We start from the raw sequence: 25257 nt of genomic DNA on the forward strand, positions 1-25257 counted from the left end.
CTGGAACACTTCTCCTGTGAAGATGGGCTGAGCGAGTTGGGGTTGTTCAGCCTGGAGAAGAGAAGGTTCCAGGGAGACCTTATTGTGGCCTTTAAATACTTAAAAGGGGATTGTAAGAAAGATGAAGAGATACTTTTTATTAACTGACAATACAAGGGGCAACAGTTTTAAACTGAAAGAGGGTAGATTTGGATTGGGTATTTAGAAGAAATATTTTAAAATGAGGGTGGTGAGACACTGGAACAGGTTGTCCAGAGAAGCTGTGCATGATCCATCCTTGGAAGTGTTCAAAGTCGGGTTGGATGGGGCTTTTGGAACCTGATCTAGTGGAAGGTGTCTCTGCCCGTGGCAGGGGTGTTGGAATTAGATGATCTTTAAAGGTCCCTTCCAACCCGGTCCAGTCTAATCTGAGAAGTAGGTTTTGTTCTCAAGTCTGTAGTTACACATAGCATCATACTGGAGGAATGTACAGTGAGTCTAAATGAAAGTCTTAAGTAGCCTTAATTGTGAACTTTCATAGACTCATAGAATGGTTAGAGTTGGAAGAACTTTCCTAAGTTTTGAGGGTTTGCGTGCTCAACTCTGTGCTAATACAATTTTTGTGTAAGGTAATTATTTCCATGTCAAAGTGTTACAGATGTATGTGGCACTTGCAAAGGCAATAAGTCACCCTAGTGTTAATGTAAGAAGGAAAATACTTCTGAATCATGAAAACACGATAGCAGAGGATCAGTTATATTTCTTTTGTGATTTACATCCTCTTCTTACCAGTGGAAAATATATTGCACAAAGAAATGCCAAATGTCAGTATGAGATCATTTTAAAATCCAAGTATTTGACTGCTGCCAGTATTGGAATTAAATATTTTCCTCAGGTTCCCTTTACATTAGGCTTCATTTTAAGCTTTCACTAGAGGTTTTTCTGCTCTGAAATGGTATGTCATTTTTTAAAATTCAATACCAACAAGCCTTTGGGCATGGCACTCATAAAAAAAGCATTCTTTTTTGAGGTATGACACCAGGATTTGTGGGTAATATTTGATAGTGATGACTGAATAATGAATTGCTCTGTTAAATCAGGTATAGTTGTTGCATATATCAAAAGAACAGAGAAGAATATAATTCATATTTATATTAAAACTATAAAAAATATTCCCTGAATGGCCTATAAATCATGATATCATAGTCAGATGGATCACCTGACTTATAGTTACTCCAATAATTTATGGGTCATCAATAGGATTTATACCAGAAGTCACATTCGGAGAGTATCTTCACATTTTACATTTTTTTGAAAGAAAAAAACCAAACTAATAAACAGCTGTGCTCTGCTCATGTGTACTGAGCACTGTACCCCTGGCTGACTGACCTTCAGATTTATAGTAATCTGGTTTAGGCAGCAGGTAAAGGTTCTATTCTTACCAAAACAAACCCCGAAAGTTTCTGTATTTGTTTTGTTTACCTTACTTACAGTAGAAGAAAAGCATATACATCTCTGAATAGACACTAAGCAGAATTTTAAAAGCTAGGCTTTATTTTTTCCATTGACAATCCAGGGGACTTTAAGGAATGTTGTGCAAATAAGAGGGAGAGACAGATCTTGAGATTCTTTTAGGATTTCCTCTTTCACCTGAGCTCTTTCTGTGTTTCCTTCTCATGTAGATCAGCGAGATGGTTTTTTTTCTGCAACAAATTTTTAAGACTAACTTATAAAATCTGAGACCGTATGAAGTACATTTAAGACTTTATCTATGAATACATACTAACCAATAAGGGAGGGTATTTTTTGTGTGTATTCGCCTCCTCGAAAGGTTCTAGAAAGTTTAAAAGTTCCAGTACTTACTGTCATTGTTTCAAAATACTGTCATTGTAACTATTGGGCAATGTAGCGCTGCACCTTGTCAAATAAGTCTGCGAGATCCTCTGACCCTCCAGAATAATCTTCTATTGCATTTTTAATATAATTTGGTATGTAGCATTTTATATGATTTTTATATTAGTCTTAATATATCCTGTATTCTTAAATAATCCTTCTAGTACTCTATTTTGTATAAACGTGTTGATAATAATGATATTATCTGTAGTAATACTATACAAATAATGATAGAAGAAGTAATAATAGCATTAAAAAGAAACCATTACTAGATTTAGTGCAAAATTTCAGTGAACCATAATTAAGGTAGAATAAAGCTTTTTTGTATATTATTTCCAGTAGCAATTAATTTGGATTGTTAAGTTTTCATTTTCTTTTCTTAATTCTTAGTTATTTGGGGGAAAAGGAGGATTTTGGAATATTTCTGGTACCCCCACACCTCTTCCAGCTTTGTGGTGTTACAAACACTGGATTCTGGATTCATTGAATGAATTAGGGAAAAGAAGAAAGCTTTTTTTAAAAAAAAAATCCTCTATTTATTTCATAGCATGACTGTAATCAGCAATGACTAAAAAAAGTCATGACAGTAGCTGTACTTCAGTGAAGCAATTAATCAAAAAGTTCACTTTAAATAAGCACTTAAGCACACCTAAGTTATATGTTTAGCTTAATCTTGCTGAAATGGCTTGTGTAAATACTCTATTTTCTAATAAAAAGTATATACATCTAGAAAGAACATGGCAGTATTGTAATGATTAGCTTTGAAAAAACAACAAAATAGTTTGTTCAAGTATATGTTCTTCATCTCTGTTAATGTATATTTAGAGCTTGGACTATATAAAGCACATGGGTATTACTGCTCTTATTTCAACTTTCTTAACTTCTCACAGAAGTATTTCATAACTATAAATGGGATGCAGGGCATTCATCTTCTCAATAATTATTTCTTAAATGTCATTTACTTGCTGTCTCATGTATGTGAAGCTGTTTGGGAATGACTCTTCAACATATTTTTATAAAACTGTCTTTTGTTTTTGCTTCTTGTGGAACAATTTATCATTTAAATATTCTAAGGAAATGTATCTTCTATATGGAAATATGTAGTTTTAAACTATTTTTTGTATCTTAGTAAATGTTGCTAATTAAAGCCCCCACAGATGTTTAATTAAGTAATATTTTGAGGTCTTTGAAAACATAAAAACTGACATTAAATATGATGAATCATTAATGCTATTTTTGGTATGGAGATATATTTAGAAAGAACTTTTTTTTTTGGTGGATTTCTGTCACTTTTCTAGATTTTTCTGATTTTCTGTGATTTTATAGTCTTTCATTAATCCTTTTCCTTTTTTTTTTTTGATCAGGTGATTATTTTTTTTTTGCGTAGTCTAATATCTATTTAAAAATCCAATGGATTTTGAAAATCTTTTCTTTCATAAAAATTTAATGGAGGAATGACTTTGTTATACCTTACTAGAATACTTACTATGGTGTTTAAATGTGAAAACACATTTCACCAATTGCTGTGACCATCTGGATAGTCCCAATGGATGATTTGTTTCTTGTTATGTGTTAAGCATCCTGGTATTGGAGTTTGGCATTCCAATGTTTACCTATTATGGGATGCATTACAGAATTTATATTAGTGCTTACTTGCTGTAAGCACTAACGAGAGCTGACTAAGCAATAAAACCTACCTCTGTTCTCTTCCAGCTTACGAGTTACAGAACTGCCCTGATCCTCCTCCTTTTTTGAATGGATATATAGTCAACTCAGATTACAGTGTGGGTCAGTCAGTATCATTTGAATGTTATCCTGGATATGTTTTGAGGGGTCAACCTGTTCTCACATGCCAACATGGAATCAACAGGAACTGGAACTATCATTTCCCCAGATGTGAAGGTAACTTTCTGGAAGTACCTTTGCTTTAGAACTCACAATACTATCCGATTTTTGTTTGCTTGTGTGCATGTGTGTAGTATAGCTTTTGCTAAAGAAGTGCACCTTTATCCTAATCTGTAGTGTAAGCATCCAAAGTCAGAATAGTATGTGTTTTTATAAATCATAAATATTTTATGAATCATGTTTCTCAGCAGTGATTTATTGTTCCTATCAATATTTGTTAGTTGTATTGATTATGAGAACTCATGATACTGCCAGAAATTTTCTTAAACTCCATATGATTGATTTATATTTCCTCCTTTTTTCTGATTTGGGGGCAAGGGCAGCAGTGTACAATGTAACACATAAAATTTACCATTTAAAGCTTTTACTTGGACTTTCATCTAAAGAATAAAAGTGCAGAAATAAAATTTCTGACATTCCTTTATACCTTTAAAGGCTTTGAAAAAACCTTGTATAGGATGTCATTGTGTAGAGCTGAAATGTTGTCATAGAGAATCAACTAACTAAGAAGATATACAATAGATTGAAATAAATTATTTCCATCATAACAAGAGGCTAATGGTGTTACAGGCTTTCGCTGCTGAATGTATGTTCAATATATTTGACACTGCTCTTGAAAGATGGGACAGGTGCTTCTCTACTCAAAACACCCAATAGCTTTTAGGTTAATCAAACCAGAAAAGGCTGTGAGGATTTAAGATCTAACTGAGCTACAGGTGTAAGCCATGAAAAAACTGTGAAAGAAGGGTCAGTCATTCTACTTCAGGAGAGACTGCTAGAGGCTAGAAAGAAATTTTCAGTGGGACAGGTTGCCATAGTGTTTTCTACTTTGGATTCTTCTGTGCATTATTATTAGACAGCAAGGGCTGAATATTGCCAGAAGCAAAAGCTACACTAGATGGACTAAAGGATTGCTTCAGCACTGCAATTCCTTGCTTTGAAAATGAGGACTTTAGTACTGAAAATAACAATTTTAAAATTTTTTCTTATTACTTATGAGACAGGTATTCTCATAATAATTTAATTATATTGGTCTGAAGCATTAATGTGTTTTGTACATGTGCTTGGGAAGGGACGCTTGTATTTGTGCCTTCTATTGGCACTTAAATCCAGTCTTACAAGAATCTGTAACATTAAGTTCTCGTTCCGTAATAGTAAATGCAAATTACCATAAATTGCTCAGAAATCTTGTAAAGTAAATACATAGGGGAGGTTGAAAGTATTGCATATTTTTTGGAATGCAAAGGGTTGACAGGGAAGAAATAAAGTTTAAAATGAGTTTTCTGGATGAAGGTTTTCACGGATACAAATCGTTGTCCATTTGAGATTTGTTAAAGCATAAAAACAATTTGAGAACGCCAATTCCATGGCGTTTCAAAATTATTATTATTATATATTAAACTAAGAATTAATAACTCACAGAAGTTTGACAGGTTCCGGAGCAAGACCTAAACGTGCCCTACTGGCCAAAGGAAAAATTTGGCATTGGGATTGAGAAAAGCCATGACCCCTGACTTCAGCAGTTCATTTAGGAAGCAGTAAATATTTGAAAAAAAGGAGAGTATTGAATTTTGGTTTATTTTCAAAGTAAAGAACTGAGTTTTATTGCCAGGTACTTAGCTGTTTTGCATTTATGACAATATAGAAGTAAAAGTACTGCAATAACATTTGCAGTGTTGAATGACATTAGAAAATTTGTAGCATGGGTATATTTACTGTGAAATGGCCATCAAGATGTGGCTGCTGTTCCCATGCCTTCCGTTTTTTTTTGGTTTTTAAGTGTGCATCAGAACAGCTGGAAGACAGTTTATACATTTTGCAAAAGTATGCATTTCAATTTAAGTAAGAAGGAATGCATGCAAATAATCTAAAATTTATTTTAGACTATTTTTTAGGGAGAAGAATAAGTAAGAAAATGAAATAGCAACCTAACCAATTAATATTGAATAATTTTATTATTTTAGCAAACTGTAGTTGGAATTGTGTTGTGAAACACCTTCTGATACTTAAGCAACTCCATTTATTAATCCAGTTACAGTGATACTAATATTTAAAATTAGGTAATATTAGAATGATATACAGACAAACATCTAATATCTACCCCTTCTCTGACATACACTCAGTCTTCCACTGCCTATACAGACTTAAGGTCAATGGTCTCAGACTGGGAGAAGGGCTACAAAATGTTCATTTTGTACAGAAAACCTGTTTGTTATCACTGTCTTTTATTCAATTATAGACATATAAAAAGTTGTGTTACATCATACAGTTATACAAAATGAAGTAGTAAGCAGTTTTCTGATCATTAGATAATTGATGATACAAGTTAAAACAAGTCTCGAACTGCCAGAATAAGTCCAGAAAACACCTGACAGTGGCCTGTTTTGTTAGTTTAACACAAAGTCTGTGGTCTGTTATTAGCAGTGCACCATTTTATTTTCTGGCCTACATGACTAAGGTTTTACTTACTAAGGGCTTTTTATCCTTTCCATATCTTTTCTGTGTTTCATCGGATCCATAGTAATAACAAATAAATGTTCAGGTATTTTCGTCCCTGTACAGATTTTCACTGCTTGGTTTTAGGTATGGTACTTGAAGTCAGCCATTCCTACTTCTCTAAGCCAAACAGTTACACCAAACAGGGCTTGATACATATATATATATACACCATGAGCAGTTTTGGAAACTCATACCACAAAGGGGTCAAATAGTTATCAAGCAGATTCTAGTAAAGGCGTGTTGAACCAAGAGCAGGTGAGCAAAACGTACAGATACAAAACTGTGGTCTGGCACTGGAGGATTGCCCAAACAGAGCAAAGACATACATGCTTCTGGAAGCCATCCCCATTCTAAATCATACCCTTCACTGTGCAGCAGGTGATCTGGGATACATTGAAGAGCTTAATCTATATATGGGAGAAAATTACATTAATTTCTGCTCATGAGATTGTAGTAGAAGCTTGTCTTGTAGTCACACTCCTGTGCAATCTGTTTGTCCTAATAATATGCCATATCTCTTTGCATAACACATGTAGCTGTCAATAAATTACTAACTAGGTTTGGACACCTTTGGGTGGAACGTTAAAAGTGTTTACTGGCCTTCCATGCACAGTGTTGTAACTGGAATTAGGTATGAATTAGGCATGGGAGCACATGGTTTGATACTCATGCATTTGTAAATCAGCATGTGGTCTACCGTTAGCATTTGAAAGTTTAGAAGACTTGATTATATCACAGAATTGTGGTGGTTGGAAGGGACCTCAGAGATCATCGAGTCCAACCACAAAAAAAAAAAAATGAAGTAGTAAGCAGTTTTCTGATCATTAGATAATTGATGATACAAGTTAAAACAAGTCTCGAACTGCCAGAATAAGTCCAGAAAACACCTGACAGTGGCCTGTTTTGTTAGTTTAACACAAAGTCTGTGGTCTGTTATTAGCAGTGCACCATTTTATTTTCTGGCCTACATGACTAAGGTTTTACTTACTAAGGGCTTTTTATCCTTTCCATATCTTTTCTGTGTTTCATCGGATCCATAGTAATAACAAATAAATGTTCAGGTATTTTCGTCCCTGTACAGATTTTCACTGCTTGGTTTTAGGTATGGTACTTGAAGTCAGCCATTCCTACTTCTCTAAGCCAAACAGTTACACCAAACAGGGCTTGATACATATATATATATACACCATGAGCAGTTTTGGAAACTCATACCACAAAGGGGTCAAATAGTTATCAAGCAGATTCTAGTAAAGGCGTGTTGAACCAAGAGCAGGTGAGCAAAACGTACAGATACAAAACTGTGGTCTGGCACTGGAGGATTGCCCAAACAGAGCAAAGACATACATGCTTCTGGAAGCCATCCCCATTCTAAATCATACCCTTCACTGTGCAGCAGGTGATCTGGGATACATTGAAGAGCTTAATCTATATATGGGAGAAAATTACATTAATTTCTGCTCATGAGATTGTAGTAGAAGCTTGTCTTGTAGTCACACTCCTGTGCAATCTGTTTGTCCTAATAATATGCCATATCTCTTTGCATAACACATGTAGCTGTCAATAAATTACTAACTAGGTTTGGACACCTTTGGGTGGAACGTTAAAAGTGTTTACTGGCCTTCCATGCACAGTGTTGTAACTGGAATTAGGTATGAATTAGGCATGGGAGCACATGGTTTGATACTCATGCATTTGTAAATCAGCATGTGGTCTACCGTTAGCATTTGAAAGTTTAGAAGACTTGATTATATCACAGAATTGTGGTGGTTGGAAGGGACCTCAGAGATCATCGAGTCCAACCACAAAAAAAAAAACAACAAACAAACAAACAAACAAAAAATACCCACAAAAAAAACCCCACACCACACCACCCACCACCTAAACACACAACAACCAAACCAAAAAAAAACCATCACCCACCCACTCAGCAACCCACGACAAACCAATAATCTTGGGCACTAGAGCATATGTTTATCCATTTCAAAAATTTGTGTTTCTTCATATCTATCATTCAAAGTGCCATAACTTCCTTAATTTAGAGTGATTTGTTTATTCAAACAAAAGCTATTTTTACCTTGTGTGAAATATAGCCTGTTATTTATGTTTAATTTTCTGTCTCCTGTGATTTTTAAGTATCTTTGGATACTTATCAGCTGTGTGTATTGCTTATTCTATTAAATTTTTGTTATCTATGACACTTTTTTTTTTTTCTGAGGTAATTTATTGATCTGTCATGGCTAACAAAGATATAAGAGGAATTAGATTATCTTTACTGAGATACAATCAATCTGCATTCTTTGTAGAGTATTAGAGAATAATGAAGGCAAAATAAAACTGTATGCAATCATTGTCAACATTAATAAATCTGTCAAAATTATAATAAAATCAAAGTATGTTTTAAGTGTAGAACTTCTGTTAGAAAAATTCTGTATCTTAGCTAGAACTTAAAGGACTTTCCATTTGTCACTACATTAGTGTTAGGATGTGTATTTCAGTGTAGGAAGCATACTCATCAAAGCAGTCTTTTAGCTATAAACATGGACTACTGTGGAGAGAACAGACTAGATTTCTGAGACTAGACAATCTGAGCACGGCATAAATATAGGGGATCAGGGAACAGTAAAACATTAAATTTTGTTTATTTGGTTGGTTGGTTTTTAAAAAAAATGAAGTCACAATTTCATCATAGAACTGACAGAGCTGATAGCCATTGCCAGCTGCCTTGGCCAGTACTTGCAACCAGGAGTCATGCAGAACCAACCTTTCATTTTGTTTAGCTCATTTCCTTTGTTGGGCACTAAAAGGTTGTAGTTCCAGAGCAGATACCCATCTGTTCTAAGATGGGAAGATATGCTAAAAGCATCATACTATCTAGGGCTGATATGGATGAAGAAGGTGAAGTGGTTAAAGCCTCTCTAACTGTCCTAGGAATCCAGTGATTACTAAAAGGATTCCTCCAAAAAGGGCTACTTGTCAACTAGCCAGATGATCCTTCTACCCCAATAGTATAGCGGCTTTACACCATACGGAAAACATGACATCCTTCTGCATTTCTCATTTCTTCTTTTTTCCCTTTTCCCTTTTTCTTTTCCTTTTTTCCTTTTTTTCCTTTCTCTTTCCCTTTCCTTTTTCCATCACCTGTTGAGAGCTGAAAGAGGGTTTGCATGATTGTCATAGGAAGCCTAACAATAATAACATTAGCTTTATGACCTAGTGAGACCTAATGAGAAAGGTTCCAGAGCTAGATTGAGTGCCCACAGAAGAGATTATTATTATCTCATTAGAGTGAGACTCACTAGTTGGCACCAGTGACCATATCTCTACTCAGATCCATACTTGCATCCATAATCAGTCAATTCCCCCAAACTGAGACACAAATGAGAGCACATTATTACATACTTGCTACCCTTGAATTACATCAACCACCTTTTTATGTCATTGATTTGCCTACAGTTTTCATTCAGCAAGTGTATGCTAATTTGTGTCTCTATCTTCATTTTACTTGTCATAAGAATAATTAGCATACAAACTGCAATTGAAATACCATTAAGCATGGCTAAAAAGCTTCAGAAACAAAAGTATTTTTTTGTCTTTGAGAATTGTGTTCCAGTTCAGTTAGGGTTCAGTTGTATGGAAACATGCAAGATGGGTTTGCTTGTTTATTTGTTTCTTAGCCTTCAATGCAAGAAAAAGCTGCCTCTTTTTAAGTGTGTGCTAGCTTAGTTTTAAGAATTCTGCATAAAAGCGATGTTCCTGGCATATTTTGATGGATTTTAAGAAATAAAATCTGCAAGATATGAGGATAAATTCTTTCTTAGAAATATCAATAGCTTCTGTCTCTGAGAAGCAACGAACCAAGGAAAAACAATGTCTTTAAGACCTAGATTGTTTTATCCTGTGGAGCTCTTAGAATTTGGGAGCATTTTGATATTGCATTTGTGACGCGAAAAAGTACATTTCTCCTAATTTTTCATTTGTTTTCTTTTCAGCTCCTTGTGGCTATAATGTAACTGCTCAGAATGGTACAGTTTATTCCCCAGGATTTCCAGATGAATACCCAAATTCCAAGGATTGTACTTGGTTAATTATTGTACCTCCAGGCCATGGGATTTATATCAACTTTACCTTACTTCAAACTGAACCTGTGAATGACTACATTGCAGTTTGGTATGCAGAACAAAAGTGACTTTATTCTGATTGATTTATGAAATCTCATTGTCCCAAGCTGCAGCTTTTGCTTATTATTGCTCTTTAGGCTGTCATACGCAGTGAAGAACAGCATAAAGCAAGTTATACAATTATGTTTTTAAAAAAAGTATTATATATCACTGTATGAACTCTTTAGGAATATTGTTCCAAAAATAGTTTGAAACTCAAACTCAGTTATGAATCAGAAATTCTTTGAGCTCTGTGTTTTCTAAGTGTGAGGTCAAAGTGGTGTAATAATCTGTATTAGGTTGAATTATATGTTCCGTGAACATAGGAGGCAATAGATGTTAGTTGTGGCAAAACTTTTTAACCTATTCAGGCATTACCTAATTTTGGCATTAATTAAGATTTTCTTACATTTTCAGAGCATTTTTATATGGCTGACAGACATATTCTCTATATTTCTCAAGCCAGGATTTCAGCTCTTGTACCTCTATCTTTAAGCTTTATATTGTATGTTCCCCTTCTCTGAACTTGTATTTCTTACCCCCTAAACTCATCTCAACTTTGTATCCTGGGTTGGAGGAAGAGGTCTCAGGGCCGTCCAAATTCTTGCCAGAAGAATTTACTGCACTGAGGAGTGGGCATAGATGTGAATGACATATACATGAATGACTTAAACAAAATGACACTAAACAGCCTCCTGTAGTTATACACTTTCTCCTCTATGACTAACCTTACCCCATGTAATATGCAAAGTGACATGTCTTGTATATGTTACAGATAGTTTGGCAAAAAAAGCAGTTTGCACAGAATATAGGATGTGACTTACTCCTGTGTGAGTCAGCTGCTCCCATCTCCCAGCCAATCCACTATTTCTGTGCCTGTTGCTGTCTGGGGTGAGTTTTTTCCAGACAGCAATACTAAAGTCCATATAATACAGGGAAAATTCAGTCAGTTTATAAAAACACATAACTGTTTATGAACTGCCTTTTGGCTACCTCTGGTATTTGCATTACCTATAAATCCAAATCTAAAATACATCTGTGTCCTCTCTGGCATGTTATGTTAAAAGCCTTCGCTAGTAAAGACCTACTTGTATGAATGAGTTCTCTTTTTGCCTAAGTATGTTCCTGAGTTCCTGAATTGTTATATTTTTCAATAACTGTTTTACAGTTTATTTCTCTCAGTTCCCAATTGCCTGTGAATTGCAAGCATGCTTTCTTTCGAGTTATTTTCTGAATTATCAGCTCCTGAATTTGCTGTGAGGCAGCTGTTTAGTGTAATTTTGTTTAAGTCATTCGTGTATATGCCATTCACTTCTGTATGAAAAGTCAATCTTAATATCAAAGCTTTTTTTTTTTCCCCCCTGAGAACCAGACTTTTAAAATGAAAACATAAGTAAATCGTCAAGTTCCTATTCAATACTCATTACTTTCACTCTTGTTTTCAAGGCAGCAGAAAGAAGCAAATACATTTTTATGCCATGTCACCTATAGTTTATTTTTCTCTTGTTGTCATTAATACCACAGTAGAAATGTGAAGCCTGAATAATCCTGAAAGGAGAAAAATAATTAATTTAAATTGCATTTTTAAAAATACAGGTTGTATGTACAATTTATGCACATGGCATGCATTCTTTTAAAACTTGAACCAGAATTTGTCCATATGGTGGATTTTTCTTTTTATGAACAGATTATCTTGATAGGTTTGAGATAGGCAAAAATATTTGGCTTTTTAACGATACGAATGAGATGGACAAATATCCCTCTTATGTAAAGAAAATAGTCAAAAGCTGACAGTTTTAATAGAGATTCTTGATAATCCCCAGCCTTCTAAATACATATCACAAAAGCTTTTTTATTCAGTTTAGAATCATTACTTGTATTATACAAAAAGACCAGAAATAAGTGTTGCAGAGCTCAAAAAATTCTTCAGTGATAAAAGCAGGGGGGGTGTTTTATTTATTTATTCTGCTGTTCAGGCTTGAATGTTCTACATGGTGATACTTAAAATGAAAGCAGCTGGATGTTAGTGGAGTGTATTTATCTTTGGGTGTCTACTCTACTGTTTTGGGGTTTTTTTCTCCTTAGGATATATCTTTGAGTCTTTGGAATGAATTTAAATGGCAGGAAGTAACTTGCAGCTTCCATACCTCTGTTTGTGTTAGTCATGAGTAAGGACTTGTAAGATGTAACTTGCAGCTTCCATACCTCTGTGTTAGTCATGAGTAAGGACTTGTAAGATCTTGGTCAAAAATGTTGGAAATATGATAAGTTTACAAGAGTTTTCTAGATTTTTTATTTTTTTTTCAGTTGATGTGTACATGAACATTTTTGGCAGGAAAAGGCAGAGAAAATTTTAGCAAGTAAATTTCTTACCCATGGAAATATAAAAACTACTGTAAAGTACTTCTGGTCCATCAAAAAATATTAGCCTTTGAAGTTAGATAGAGTATTCTGTGTTGCTAGAAATAAAAAGAAAATACATTCATTTTGAATCATTAGGAAAAATATTTTTGCAAAAATTTTACCTTCTTTCCAGAGAAAAAAAGACTGTTAATTTAAATGCTAGGTACAATGTTTCTTCAGCTGACTTTTTTTCACATTTCCCATCATAGGGATGGTCCTGACCATAATTCACCTCAGTTGGGAGTTTTCAGTGGGAACACAGCTCTGGAAACAGCCTACAGTTCCACCAATCAAGTCCTCCTCAAATTTCACAGTGATTTTTCAACAGGAGGATTCTTTGTCCTCAATTTTCATGGTCAGTTAGCTTTATATCATTAACATCTACCTACCACAAATGATTACTGAATTTTAAATGTATTTCTTAACTTTGTGATGTACTGAATTAGTTTTTAAAGCCATTCCTTAAAACAGTCTTAAGAACATTCATTTGTATCTTTGCATAAACTGTGTTCTATCTTTAATGTTAAGTTATCTAATATTGAGCTTTTACTTTTTGAATTATTTTGGCCCATTTATTAGTTAGCTTACTTTTAGCCTTCGGTAATAAAATCTTTCATCAGATGGCTAATCCTGGGGCCTACAGTCAGAAAGGTTGATGGGATCTTGTGGGAGAGTTGAACAACAGCTTTGTCTGATATCCAGCAAAATACTTTGTTCATAGTTACAACCAGGGCCACAGGCCATGCCAAATAGACATCTAACTCAAAAGTGAAATACTTAACTCTAGTTCTAGTCCTAATTCACCCAAATTATGTATATTAAATGGGAGATTGTTTTCTGGATTGTAACTGAAAAAGAAAGGGTGAATTAATTCACAAGGATAGGAGGAAATGCCACAGAAACTACCTAAAAGTTTCTCTTTGTGTGGAGAACTCGCATGCAGAGACTGAAATGTTTTTCTTGTCTGTGGCTTGCTCCTAAAAGAAGGGCAAGATGCATGGTAAGCTAAAGCACTTATCTGAGAAGCAAAAACTCAAGTACCTGGCTTTAGTCATCACGCAGGGAGCATACAGCACATAACAAGGCAGTGCCTGAGAACAGGGAACGATCAGTGAGAGCATTTTCCAGCCTTAAAGTTGAAGGTACATAGGCATGTAGTCAGTATTTCAGGGCTGATGTCTTCAGATGATGAAAAGGCAAGATACGTACTCTATCACAGTATGTGGTGCATTAGTCTAGCTAGGGAAAACGGGAGTCAATCTGCTTCTTTTTCTCTGCGCTGTTTCTTTATTTTGCATAGTGATATTTTCCGTAATGTCCCACGGGTGGAAATCATGTACGATGTGAACAGCATCCATGCTTTTCACAGAATCACAGAATCTTCTAGGTTGGAAGGGACCTCAAAGATCATCTTGTCCAACCGTCAACCTGACTGACAAAAATAGACACCCACACAACAAACAAGGAGCATCATCACTAAACCAGACCTCCCAGCACTACATCAACCTGTCTTTTGAACACCTCCAGGGATGGTGCCTCAACCACCTCCCTGGGCAGCCCATTCCAATGGCTGAGAACCCTTTCAGTGAAAATTTTTTTCCTAATATCCAGCCTGGATAATTGAATTCAAAGCAGTGGTGTAGGCTACTGTTGAGAAACCCCTGCAAACCAGGCTTCATAGAAACTAAATTGAAGTGATACCCATATTTTGAGCCCATAAACTCTGGGAGGTATCTTAGTTAAATGAAGTCAAGGGCCTTACTGGACATACAGATAAATACAATTTAAAATTCTTGGAAAATGTTATTGCTGGAAACCTGATTAGTGTTTCTTGCTTAGATACTTGCTATGACACGTGTCTAAGCAGGTTGCAAAGCTTTTTTTCTCAGGTGTTCTCCAGAAAAACTAGTGCTATTAGGTCTATCTAACAAGAATTTCATGTATGTGTTTGCATACATACAGCAGAAACACCATACAGATGCATAAGTACACAGGAAAACATATATGCTTTCTCTTCCCTGTCCTTGGACGCTCTCTGTGGATGAAACAACTGGAAATTCTCTATGGATGCAAAGCTTTCCATAATTGATTTTTCTGCTTTTACAATTGCTTTACAGTGATGGGTATAGAGAAGCATATGTGGAAGATAAGGGCTGATTCCCAATATTTTGTGTTTTGATGTCTCAAAAACATCAAGTGGATCAGACTACCAACTTACCAGGAGAATTTGTATTCTTGACTGTGATTTAGTTCCATGAAGACGAGGGGTTTTCTATTGTATGTGCGCTCTGATCACAGTCTTAAATGTCTGGTTTGGAATTTTTTATCCAGAAATGGCTTCTTCAGCTGTTGCAGGCATTCTACTCCATTTTAGAAACATGTCAGTCATTGTACCAGTCACCTTCCTTGTGAGATTGCTCACAATTTATTGAAGCAGATTTGAATAGTAGAGAAGAGATATTTTTTTAAAGGCATGGTGGGGATTTTTTGTGTAACTTATAACAGTAATAGTAATACTACTACTACTACTAGTTGTTGTTGTTATTTTATTACTATTACTGTTTCTTCTTAAAGTAAATATGTATACCTGTATCCTGAGAAAGATTTACTCCAAGTATGCTTAAATTAAGAATGAATATGGTGTGCCAGCTATGTGACATGTAATTATAGATTTTCCAGGAAATCTAAGTAATCTCTGATTTATAACCATTAGCCCTATGACATGATGCAAAGGCAGTCACATGAAACTGCAGCCTTGTAGCTTCAAAAATCTCCTCATAAATATCACAACTGCATCCAATCCTACAATGGATCTATATCTATCTAGGCAGTGTAGTATACTAACTATACCGATTTAAAAAAAACATTTTTTTAAGATAATATATAATGTCATGACATTTAACATGGAAAATGTTGTAACTGAGAGACCATGAAGTTCAGTGCAGCTTTGGTAATTTGGGAAGTGTGAATAAGAAATGAACTTTCTGTAAAATAATTCTTAACACACCAGTATTTAATTTTTTTCACTTAAATTTGCAGCTTATCAGTTGAAGAAATGCCAGCCTCCACCCACAGTTCCAAATGCAGATTTGTTTACAGAAGATGATGACTTTGAAATAGGTAAAAAAATAGTATCTCCTTTTCTTTCTTATGTTTTCACTTGAATTCTCATTAAAATAAACTATTAATATATTTCATCTTCCACCTGAGATTTTCTTACTTCTGTTTCAGGGGTTTTTTTGGGTTTAACATTTTTGTCAATAATTTTTTCAGGAGATTTTGTGAAGTACAAGTGCCATCCTGGTTTCACCCTTGTTGGACAAGATATATTAACGTGCAAACTGAATGCACAGTTGCAGTTTGAAGGATCCTCTCCCTCTTGTGAAGGTAAATGTGTGCTTGCATGCATTAGTATGCATCCTTTTTTATCTTCCTTTACATTATGCATCAAATTTTTGGGCACTGTATTTTCATTAATCTTTAAAAGAAAACTTTCCATTTATTTCTTCAATATCTGAGAAGTGCACATGTTTTTGAATTGTTCCCTAAAACTTTTGCACACACATTGAGTTCTTCAGACTCAAAAGAAAAGTGGATTTATCTAACTACACTGTTAATGAAACACTGATTTCTAAATTTAATTTAAATCATTTAACATTGCATCATATCAAACCAAAGATTTCTTTTCACCCCTGAAGAGTTTTTAAAATACGTATTTAAATTAAGCTTTAAAAATAAAGTAAGAAATTATTCTCTCTACTTCCACAAATATGTGGGCATTGTATGACATAGTCACATGAAAAATGTGTTCTAAAATAATATGTGGCGAATTTAAATTCATGGAAGTATTTAAAATCTTTCAGCTATTCATACTATGTTTATAATTACAGTATTTCAAACAAGGAATTTAACAGCTTAATGTGAATAAAGTTTAGGTGCACATTCATATCCAATTTGCTTATCTTCATGGAAAACAAGTGCATCTTGGAGATTTGTACTCAGTCCTCCAAATTATGCTCTTCAACAGATGCTGTTGGTTATTTTTCTTTAGTATGGTTTAGTTTTTTAAATAGTGGATGGCAAAAAGATTTTGAAATGTTGAAAAAGAAATTGAGAAAGCATCTGTAGATTTTGTTCTTGAAGAACTTCTAATGTATTTTTTTGAGAAAAAAGTTACTGATAAGGCACCATCATTGTAGGAGATCAAAAAGCGGTCAGAAGTTCTCACATTCATAACATATTAACAAGGATTAGCTTTGATCTATAATATATAATTATGGGTGGAGCATCTTCTATATCATGAGGTAACAATATCCATATGCACAACAGGTAACACAGCAATTTTTGTGACACTTTATTAATAGGTATGCACAACAGGTAACACTGGAAATCACAGCAATTTTTGTGACACTTTATTAATAGCTGTACACGTACCTTTGTTCCTGTTACCCTGATTCTCTGCTGCCATGATTTAAAAATTAGTAAGGGATTTGTAGTACAAGCTGCATTAGTTTCTTGATGCCATAACGTATTTGATGCATCTGTAAGTAATTTGTCCATTTGACTGTCCATCCCCGAGTAAAGTTTTTATTCATCCCCTTTCTTAACTTGTGCGTGCAATAATCTGGGATCTGGCATAGACTGAGACAGGGACTCCACGTCCCTGTTTTAGGTGGAAAAGATTCAGTATTCACTTCAGGTCCCTCACCATAAAATATGCAAGAGTAATGAGGGAATTGTGTATTTCTGTATATTTCTTGATCAGATAACTCAATGCTTATTATTGTTCATTTTTTTCCAATTAATATATTTTAATAAGATAATTGTACCGCAAATACAGTTTTCAATTTTAACAGTAACTCTTGACTGTGTAAATAAATTTTAACAGCAACAGTAACTCTTGACTGTGTAAATTAAAAAGTCTAAAATAAACCAAAAAATTCTTATTAAAAATACAGAGATATTAGGAGCTTCTGATAACCATTAGCCATCTTTCCAACAATTCTTTCAGATGCTGTGGAAACTAGCTTCTTTCTCTGATGGTAGCAACACTTGTTTCTTTGCAGTCCTTTGAGAGGTTGTAGAAGAATGCTAACAGCTCTGTACTTCTCTCACAGGCTTTGTAGATGTTGTGATTTTCTCCCGTTGTATCTATTATTCACTGTTTTTCAAAACTTCCCTATATACTCAAGTTAAGAGAATTTTACTATTTTATAGGTTGTTCCTAACTGATTGTTAGGAACATCTTCACTACACTTTTTTTTTTCATGAAAAGGATTAAATAACAGACACACCAGACCATACACCAAATGTTCCATCTCTGGCATTGGCCAATAACGATTTTCTAAAGAAGAGCATCATTGGAAGCATGCAGTTAATTAAGGCCTTCATCCAACTCTAGCTAACCCACTCTTAAACTATGAATGTTCTTTGTATTTTGAAATTTGTAGGGCTATTTCTTCAATGGAATTATTCAGTCCCATTTTGAACCCATGTAAGTGCTTTAAATCTAGAAGTTTCATGCAAGAAGTTGCATGATTTCTTTATGTAATATGGGAAGATGTTTCTCCATTTCTCTGCTTTGAACTTGACACCTACAGTTTTCACTTTATGTATTCTAATTCTTATGGGGGGAATAAATACTAACAAATTGTTCTCTAGTCACCATATTTTTTGACATGATTCTATAGACCAGGAGATATTTCATACCTTTAATCATTCTAGTCATCCTTCTCCGTAACTTTTCTGATTCTACTCTATTTCTTTTGAGATGATGCAGTATAGATCTACATTTATACAATACTACCTGATGCATAGAATGGTAAAAAAATGCTACTCGCTATGTAATTTGCATATTATATTTCAAACTAATTTTTGGAGTGCTTTATATTTCTGCATTTTACCTGTAGTCTATTATTGTTTACATTGTACTTACTTGGATCAGCTTTACATTTTTTAAAGAAATGTAAGAAAACTTTTCATTCTCCTGAGCTGTGCCACTATATTGTAGTAGGCAAGAATTGTATATATATATTTCTAGGATACTATACAAAGTCTGCTGACATATCTGACCAGCAAGAAAAATCAGTCTCAGTGACCACTTCTACATCATTCTGAATGAATGACGGCCATGCAGTCGTAATCGCACCACATCATACTTTTCTTAGAGCTCCCTTTCCCTTCCTGCCTGCTCTGTCTCAGGACAGTTTCTCACAATGCTTGGTACCATGGTAACTTGGCCGCTATTGTCCAATGTGGGGAGCGCAAGGCACTCTACAGAACGTGCTCTCAATGTGCATGAATTTATATTTACCAGTAGCTGACCATTTGTGATTTGTGTTTACACACTTAGAGCTTCTGTTCTCATCCTATCCTTATATCCCCTTGCTACAAATTTCTTTCTATCTTTAATTGCTGTTAGGGAAACAGGGATGTAAATTAAAGCATGATGAGCATTGCAACAGCAAGGAATACTCTGGTATCAGTCACAGAAGTTGGTGTACTAGTAAAACAGCTAATTGGAATTCAGTGTAAGGTAGAGATCTCTAATCTGGCTACTCAAAACACTTCCACTAGAGAAGTGGAGTGATAATATTGTCTTAGTGTGGTGCTGATGCTTCTGAATAAAAAGAGAAATCAAATATGGAGACATCAGAAGTAGTATTAGAGATAAGTCAAAAAGCTTACTCAGGCCTTTCCGAAAGCCACTCGATCAGATTTGTCCAAAAGCCAGGTTAAATAATCTGTTTCTCAAAAGTAGGATATGGTGAGAGTGTTATGCTGTCCTGCAGAATTTCTTGGGATACTGCTCCACCACACTCAATTGCATGGGACTGTGTGACATAAAGATCTTTGTTATTTGCTGTTATTTTTCTGTAAGCATTGCCTGCATGTATGAATTTATGCAAACCAGCAAATAACAGTACTCGGAATTTACATGTGCAACAGTATGATTAAAAATGAATATAAAATAGATTGTTTATGTCCTCCAATATGCCTAAAGCTACTTTTCAAATACATGGGATATACTTATAAATAAATGATAATAAATTGTTTTCTGGTGCCCAAGTGTCTAACTCTGTGTTTTGCAACTCAGATTTTCTTGATTGTTATACTTCCCATCAATTCCTAAACTTTTAAATGTGTAGGGAGTTGAATCACCCCATAACTGAGGTGTCAGAAGAGAGTCCAGAAGGTATCAAATATAATACTGAAGAATATAATTTTAATGTGTTGATTGATTGACAAATAAAAGAAACAGTATTAACAGTGGAATACGTAAGCCTCAACTGAAGCCATTTGTGTGACTTTGTATTTAGGAGTATTCTGTTTTGAAATTCCATACTAAGGTGATAGCTAATATTATAGAACAAAGGGGTCCAAATTGAAGATTTTTGTTTTCACCTGATGTGTGCATGATACCAAGAAATAGCACTGTGAATTTTATTTTTATTCAGTTGATAAATATTAGTTATTAGTGCTATTGGGAAGTGGATATACTTTGTTTTCTTTTGTTTTATAAAGCAAGGTGAAGCAATCTCACTGTCTCAGTATCTCAGTTATTCTTGTAAAATGTTCAAATCTAGCTGCCACCATAGAGATTAAGTCATGTAATCAGCAGCTAAGGTGCATTGTGGGGAAGTTAGCTGGTGGGTAATTGATGATGGTGGAGAAAGATGAATGTTGCCAGTTTGGCACATATCCCCATGGTGCGGCCAGCCTCCCAAACGGCGTAGCAGCAATACGCTGTGTGCCCATGTCCCTGAACTGCTCTAGAACCGTTCCTCTCTAAAATCCCTGTGGTATGTCTCCTGTGAACAGTTGAGGTTGGAAAGGACCTCTTGTCCAATGACTCTTAGCCATAGGAAGTAAATCTTGGCCATAGGAAGAGTTAGACCTATAGCTTGCTGTGTAAGATTTGGCCGCTTCTGCTCTAGCACAGGAGATGTACTGAGCTATTTAAAGCTTAGAAAGACGTAAAAGTTCCATTTTTACTTGAATTTTCTACCCTAAAAATATGCTGAGGGACGCTTCATAGGACGCTATTTTTTTCTCAGAAGAATATTCCATATCTTCTTTCACCCTTTTCATTTCTATTTGTGCTGATTTGTATTAGAGAGAAGCATTTTTTTTTCACATAAACAGTCCTTTTTCCTTTTGGAAATTGTTCTGTTAATAAAGTTTTGAAGTCTGCTAAGCGAATGCAATGGAATATGCAGAGGAAAGAATTCCTACAGCACTGATCTGTTTCTTGTAGTGCATACCATGTGATGATTTTTTCAAGGAAATTCTCTGACCTTTAAGCTGTTGATTTTTAATATTCACCCACCAAAGAAATGTTTTTAATTACAAAACAGCATCATACTTTTCCTCAATTATGAGAGAAGGGCATGAGGAAACATCTGCAAAAGGCACATTTTCCCTTGTGGTAAATAAATTCATTTCAGGTTCCTTCTTAAGAATCAGGTGCAAGGAATAAGAACGTTAGCTGGAGTCTTTCTCTGTTATTGATAACTTTTTGGTCTTTTGAAAAAAATATTTTTTATTGTTATTTTTTCAAAACTACCAAAAAAAATATCTCCTGGCCTTTTTTTCTTTTTGCTTCTCTTTTTGTCTCTGATGTCCTATACAAGAAAAAATAGATGATCTAAGAGCAAAGAAGGTGAAAGAAAAAGGCCAGAAAAGTAATTTTCTGTCAATTATTTTTCTCTTTTCTTTTTTTCTCCCTGCAATTTCCTATCCTATCTCTTTTTCTTTTTGCACACCATTTTTACAATGGCAAGTTCTCATTCTGCAACATTTTCAGAGGTTTCCGAGATGCTCACAGTCAAGGTGCCTGCGCTTTCTTGAATGTGATTGTCTTTCTTCCTGTTCCATGACACTTCTTTTTCCCAAAGGAAACTAGCAATTTTCACTTCTCTGGATTGGCGATTTTCCTCATTTTTACTGCATGTTCTTCCCTGGCTACATTTCTTTCATATAATTGCAGTGAATTTTTTAAGTTGGTGAAGAATATCAACACTTGATGACAATGATCTGTGGATCACTGTAAAATGATCCCAGTTTTTTCAAACTGTAGTTTTTGATCTTACTTGAAAATCCTCCATCCCAGATTCCAAAAACTTAATACACTGCAGTAAGTAAACACAAGTTCATGCAGCCTGTTCTTAAGAAGATACTTATAGTGCACCTTTTTGGAAATGATGCCTGTGGGAACTTAGCTGAAAGAGCAGCCATATAAAGAGCTGCTATAACCTTGTAGATTAAGCCAACTGTAAACTTTTCTGGAAGAACTTACTATCATTATGAGATCACCTGGCTTTATTTTTGTCAGGACTGTATCTGTGTAACATCCAGATTTTATTTGCGGGCCCCAAATCTGAATGACCAGTAGACAGTTTGTTTCACGAGTAATGTGACCAGTGATTGCTTCCATGACTCCCTAAGATGCTGAGGAAAAGCAACAAAAGGCAGTTGTAAGCTTACCATCTCTGCTACAGGTTTTTAGATGTACATGTTTACTAAAAAATATTCCAGAGGTACTTGATCAAGTCCCATATCTTCCTTCCAAATGTCCTGTTCTTTGCAACTTCTTTTTTGTTCTGATTAACTGCTTGTAGCTATTTCTTAAAGCATGATTTATCCAGAGAAGTCATATTTTTCCAGTGTTAAAAAGAATCATTGTGTCTCCCTTGCTGTGAAAAGTCTGACAGCATTACTGATTTCTCCAGGATTCTTGTAATTTACTACTTTGAAGACCAGCTCTTAATCCACAAGTTGCTCTAGCAAACATTAACATTACAGCAAGAATTCCAATGAAGCCAAAACTTGATCAGGCAAAGACATCTTCTTTTCCTAAAAATAGTCTTGTAACATAAGAAAAGGATAATGCAGGGTAAAGCAGGATGTGGAACTGTGTCATGTCAGCTACTCTTCATAACTGATGAGCACTTTTACCGCATGTCTGACAGGAAATGCCAGGTAGGTAGTCAAACTTCTACTCAGGAATAAGTCTCATGTATTTAACTAATGGAAAATGGTTATCATTATTTATATGAAAATATATTTCTTCTGCCCAGTTTTGCTCTATGATAATTTGCCGATTTACTTGTACCTGCTGCAGGTTCAGGAGCCAGAACATTTGTTGACTGTATTTTCTCAAGTTATTCTTCTCTTATTTTGAAGAATGTAGGAAGTCAAAGTAACAGTGTGTTTCATTTTGAGATAATGAAAATGAGAAGCTACTGTCATTAAATACGTGCAATGCTGCATTCTTACACAGAAGCTTGTGTGAAATTTCTGGGTGTAACTTGGCTATATGCATTTCTATCTCAGGAGACAATCCTTGAATTAAAACTGTCAAAAGGATTTTTACTACTTTATATATCATTACCCCATAGGCTTTCCCTCTCTTAGGATGTCTTGCATGAAAAATGGCTTTGCCTCTTAGAGACACAGTCTGCTAGAGCCAGTGCTGTCAAATGATGGCAGAAAGAGACATCTGCCAAGGAAAAATTATTTGCTTGCCATTTTTTTCCCCAGCCCATACTATGTTCTCCCTGCTTGTCGGTATATTCTCACTTGCATGTTACATCCCTCCTTTTCACAAGCCGAGGTTTTTCTCTCTGACTGAAGAAATTTTTTAGCTAAACAAGATGAGGGGAAAGAGGAAGAGAGGCTCTCAAAAATGTAAGATTTTTTTCCTGTGGTTATTGGCATGATAATGTTATATATTCTCCAGTCTATCAGAGCAGACTGTAGAAGAAAAGGTTATGAGTAAAAAGTAGCTTTCACTTTTTCATGATTTTCCCTCTTCTTATATCCCTAAATAATCAGAGTGGCTTTTAGATAAGTGATTTATTCTATAATATAAAAAAATCACAACTGAAGAGAAATTGCTCTGAGGATTCAACCTATAAGACAGATCTAGGGATGTGTTGGAACAGACAGAAAAGAACTGGTTTTATTTTTAATTTCTTTTTTTCTAAACTTTGGTGCCAGTAAGAAATTGGTAGTCCTCAGAAGATGAATTTGTAAGTTGTTGGACACATTATTTTTCTCACTTAATGTAGCATTATTTAAAATATTCTAAAGAATCTGGGATAGGGAATGGAACGTTGTATTGTCCATTTCTCTTTCTCTTACCTTCCACACACAAGTCTGGAAAACTGTATCTAGATCAGAGAAAGGACAGGAATAAGCCAGCTTCTCAAAGGTAAAGGCCAATGCACTACGTAGGAAAGTGATGGATAATTTATTTGTGAATTAATTGATAAAATTCGTATTTTGTTTGCATTGCTACTTCTGGTGGAGGGTTCAGATTTGTCCTGAGTATATGGAGCAGAATGGAAAGACTGGCCATCTTTTATAAAATATAACCTTTCCTATAATTTTTAATTTGGGCACTGTACTTGGCTACTGTGCCAGTCAGTTTCCAGGAATGCATTTCTGTCTAGATACATTTATGAATCTTACACAAAAAACATTGTTAAAATGCACATATATTATGAAACTGTAGAAAAAAATGTATCGGAGTTCAGCAGCAAACAGACATGAAAAAAATCAGTCCTGCATGAGAGGCAAAATGTTACGCAAAACCAGTGACCAACTAAATAATTTTTTAATCAAAACTGGTATTTAGTATATAAAATTTACAGCATTTTAGTATAGTATACTCCTTTTCATATGTAGAGATCATAAATGGGTGTGAATACGAGGTGAAACTGTTTGTAAAATGTAGGAAGTTCAGAGTTTAAATAACAGGGGAAGTAGTTGCTGAGAAGGTCTTACTTGGATGACTTGGAGTATTCTGTATCCAAAACACACCCTTTGTTTGTGCAAAACTTGTACGTTTCCAAATGATCTGGTGAGCCTAGAAGCTCCTATATGTTTTCTTGTTCACGTAACAGACTTCATTCTTAAAGGTGGATGGTTTTTAAGAATTCAAATAGAAGTGCACCCTCAGTAAGTTCGCAGATGACACCAAGCTGGGTGGCAGTGTTGATCTGCTGGAGGGTAGAGAGGCTCTGCAGAGAGATCTCGACAGGCTGGATCGATGGGCCGAGACCAACGGGATGAGATTTAACAAGGCCAAGTGCCAGGTCCTGCACTTCGGTCACAACAACCCCAGGCAGCGCTACAGGCTGGGGGCAGAGTGGCTGGAGAGCTGCCTGGCAGAAAAGGACCTGGGGGTGTTGGTCGACAGTCGGCTGAACATGAGCCAGCAGTGTGCCCAGGTGGCCAAGAAGGCCAACAGCATCCTGGCCTGTATCAAGAACAGCGTGGCAAGTAGAGCCCAAGAGGTGATCATCCCCCTGTACTCGGCACTGGTGAGGCCTCACCTCGAGTACTGTGTCCAGTTTTGGGCCCCCTACCACAAGAGGGACATTGAGGTGCTGGAGCGGGTCCAGAGAAGGGCAAC

The 25257-nt window shown here is 35.3% G+C and overlaps 1 protein-coding gene across 2 annotated transcripts in view; it reads left to right on the forward strand.

Moving 5' to 3' along the window:
• The window catches only part of CSMD1 (CUB and Sushi multiple domains 1), a 1104383-nt gene that overhangs the window by 975532 nt on the left and 103594 nt on the right, over positions 1 to 25257 (forward strand). For both annotated transcript variants that reach the window (XM_014948981.1, XM_014948982.1), the window contains exons 42-46: positions 3586 to 3774; positions 10266 to 10443; positions 13046 to 13191; positions 15876 to 15956; positions 16110 to 16223. In XM_014948981.1, coding sequence (XP_014804467.1) covers positions 3586 to 3774; positions 10266 to 10443; positions 13046 to 13191; positions 15876 to 15956; positions 16110 to 16223 — 708 coding nt within the window. The remainder of the gene's footprint in view (positions 1 to 3585; positions 3775 to 10265; positions 10444 to 13045; positions 13192 to 15875; positions 15957 to 16109; positions 16224 to 25257) is intronic.

The sequence above is a fragment of the Calidris pugnax genome, unplaced genomic scaffold (assembly GCF_001431845.1).
Source record: "Calidris pugnax isolate Ruff unplaced genomic scaffold, ASM143184v1 scaffold141, whole genome shotgun sequence".
In the NCBI taxonomy this organism is placed as follows: domain Eukaryota; kingdom Metazoa; phylum Chordata; class Aves; order Charadriiformes; family Scolopacidae; genus Calidris; species Calidris pugnax.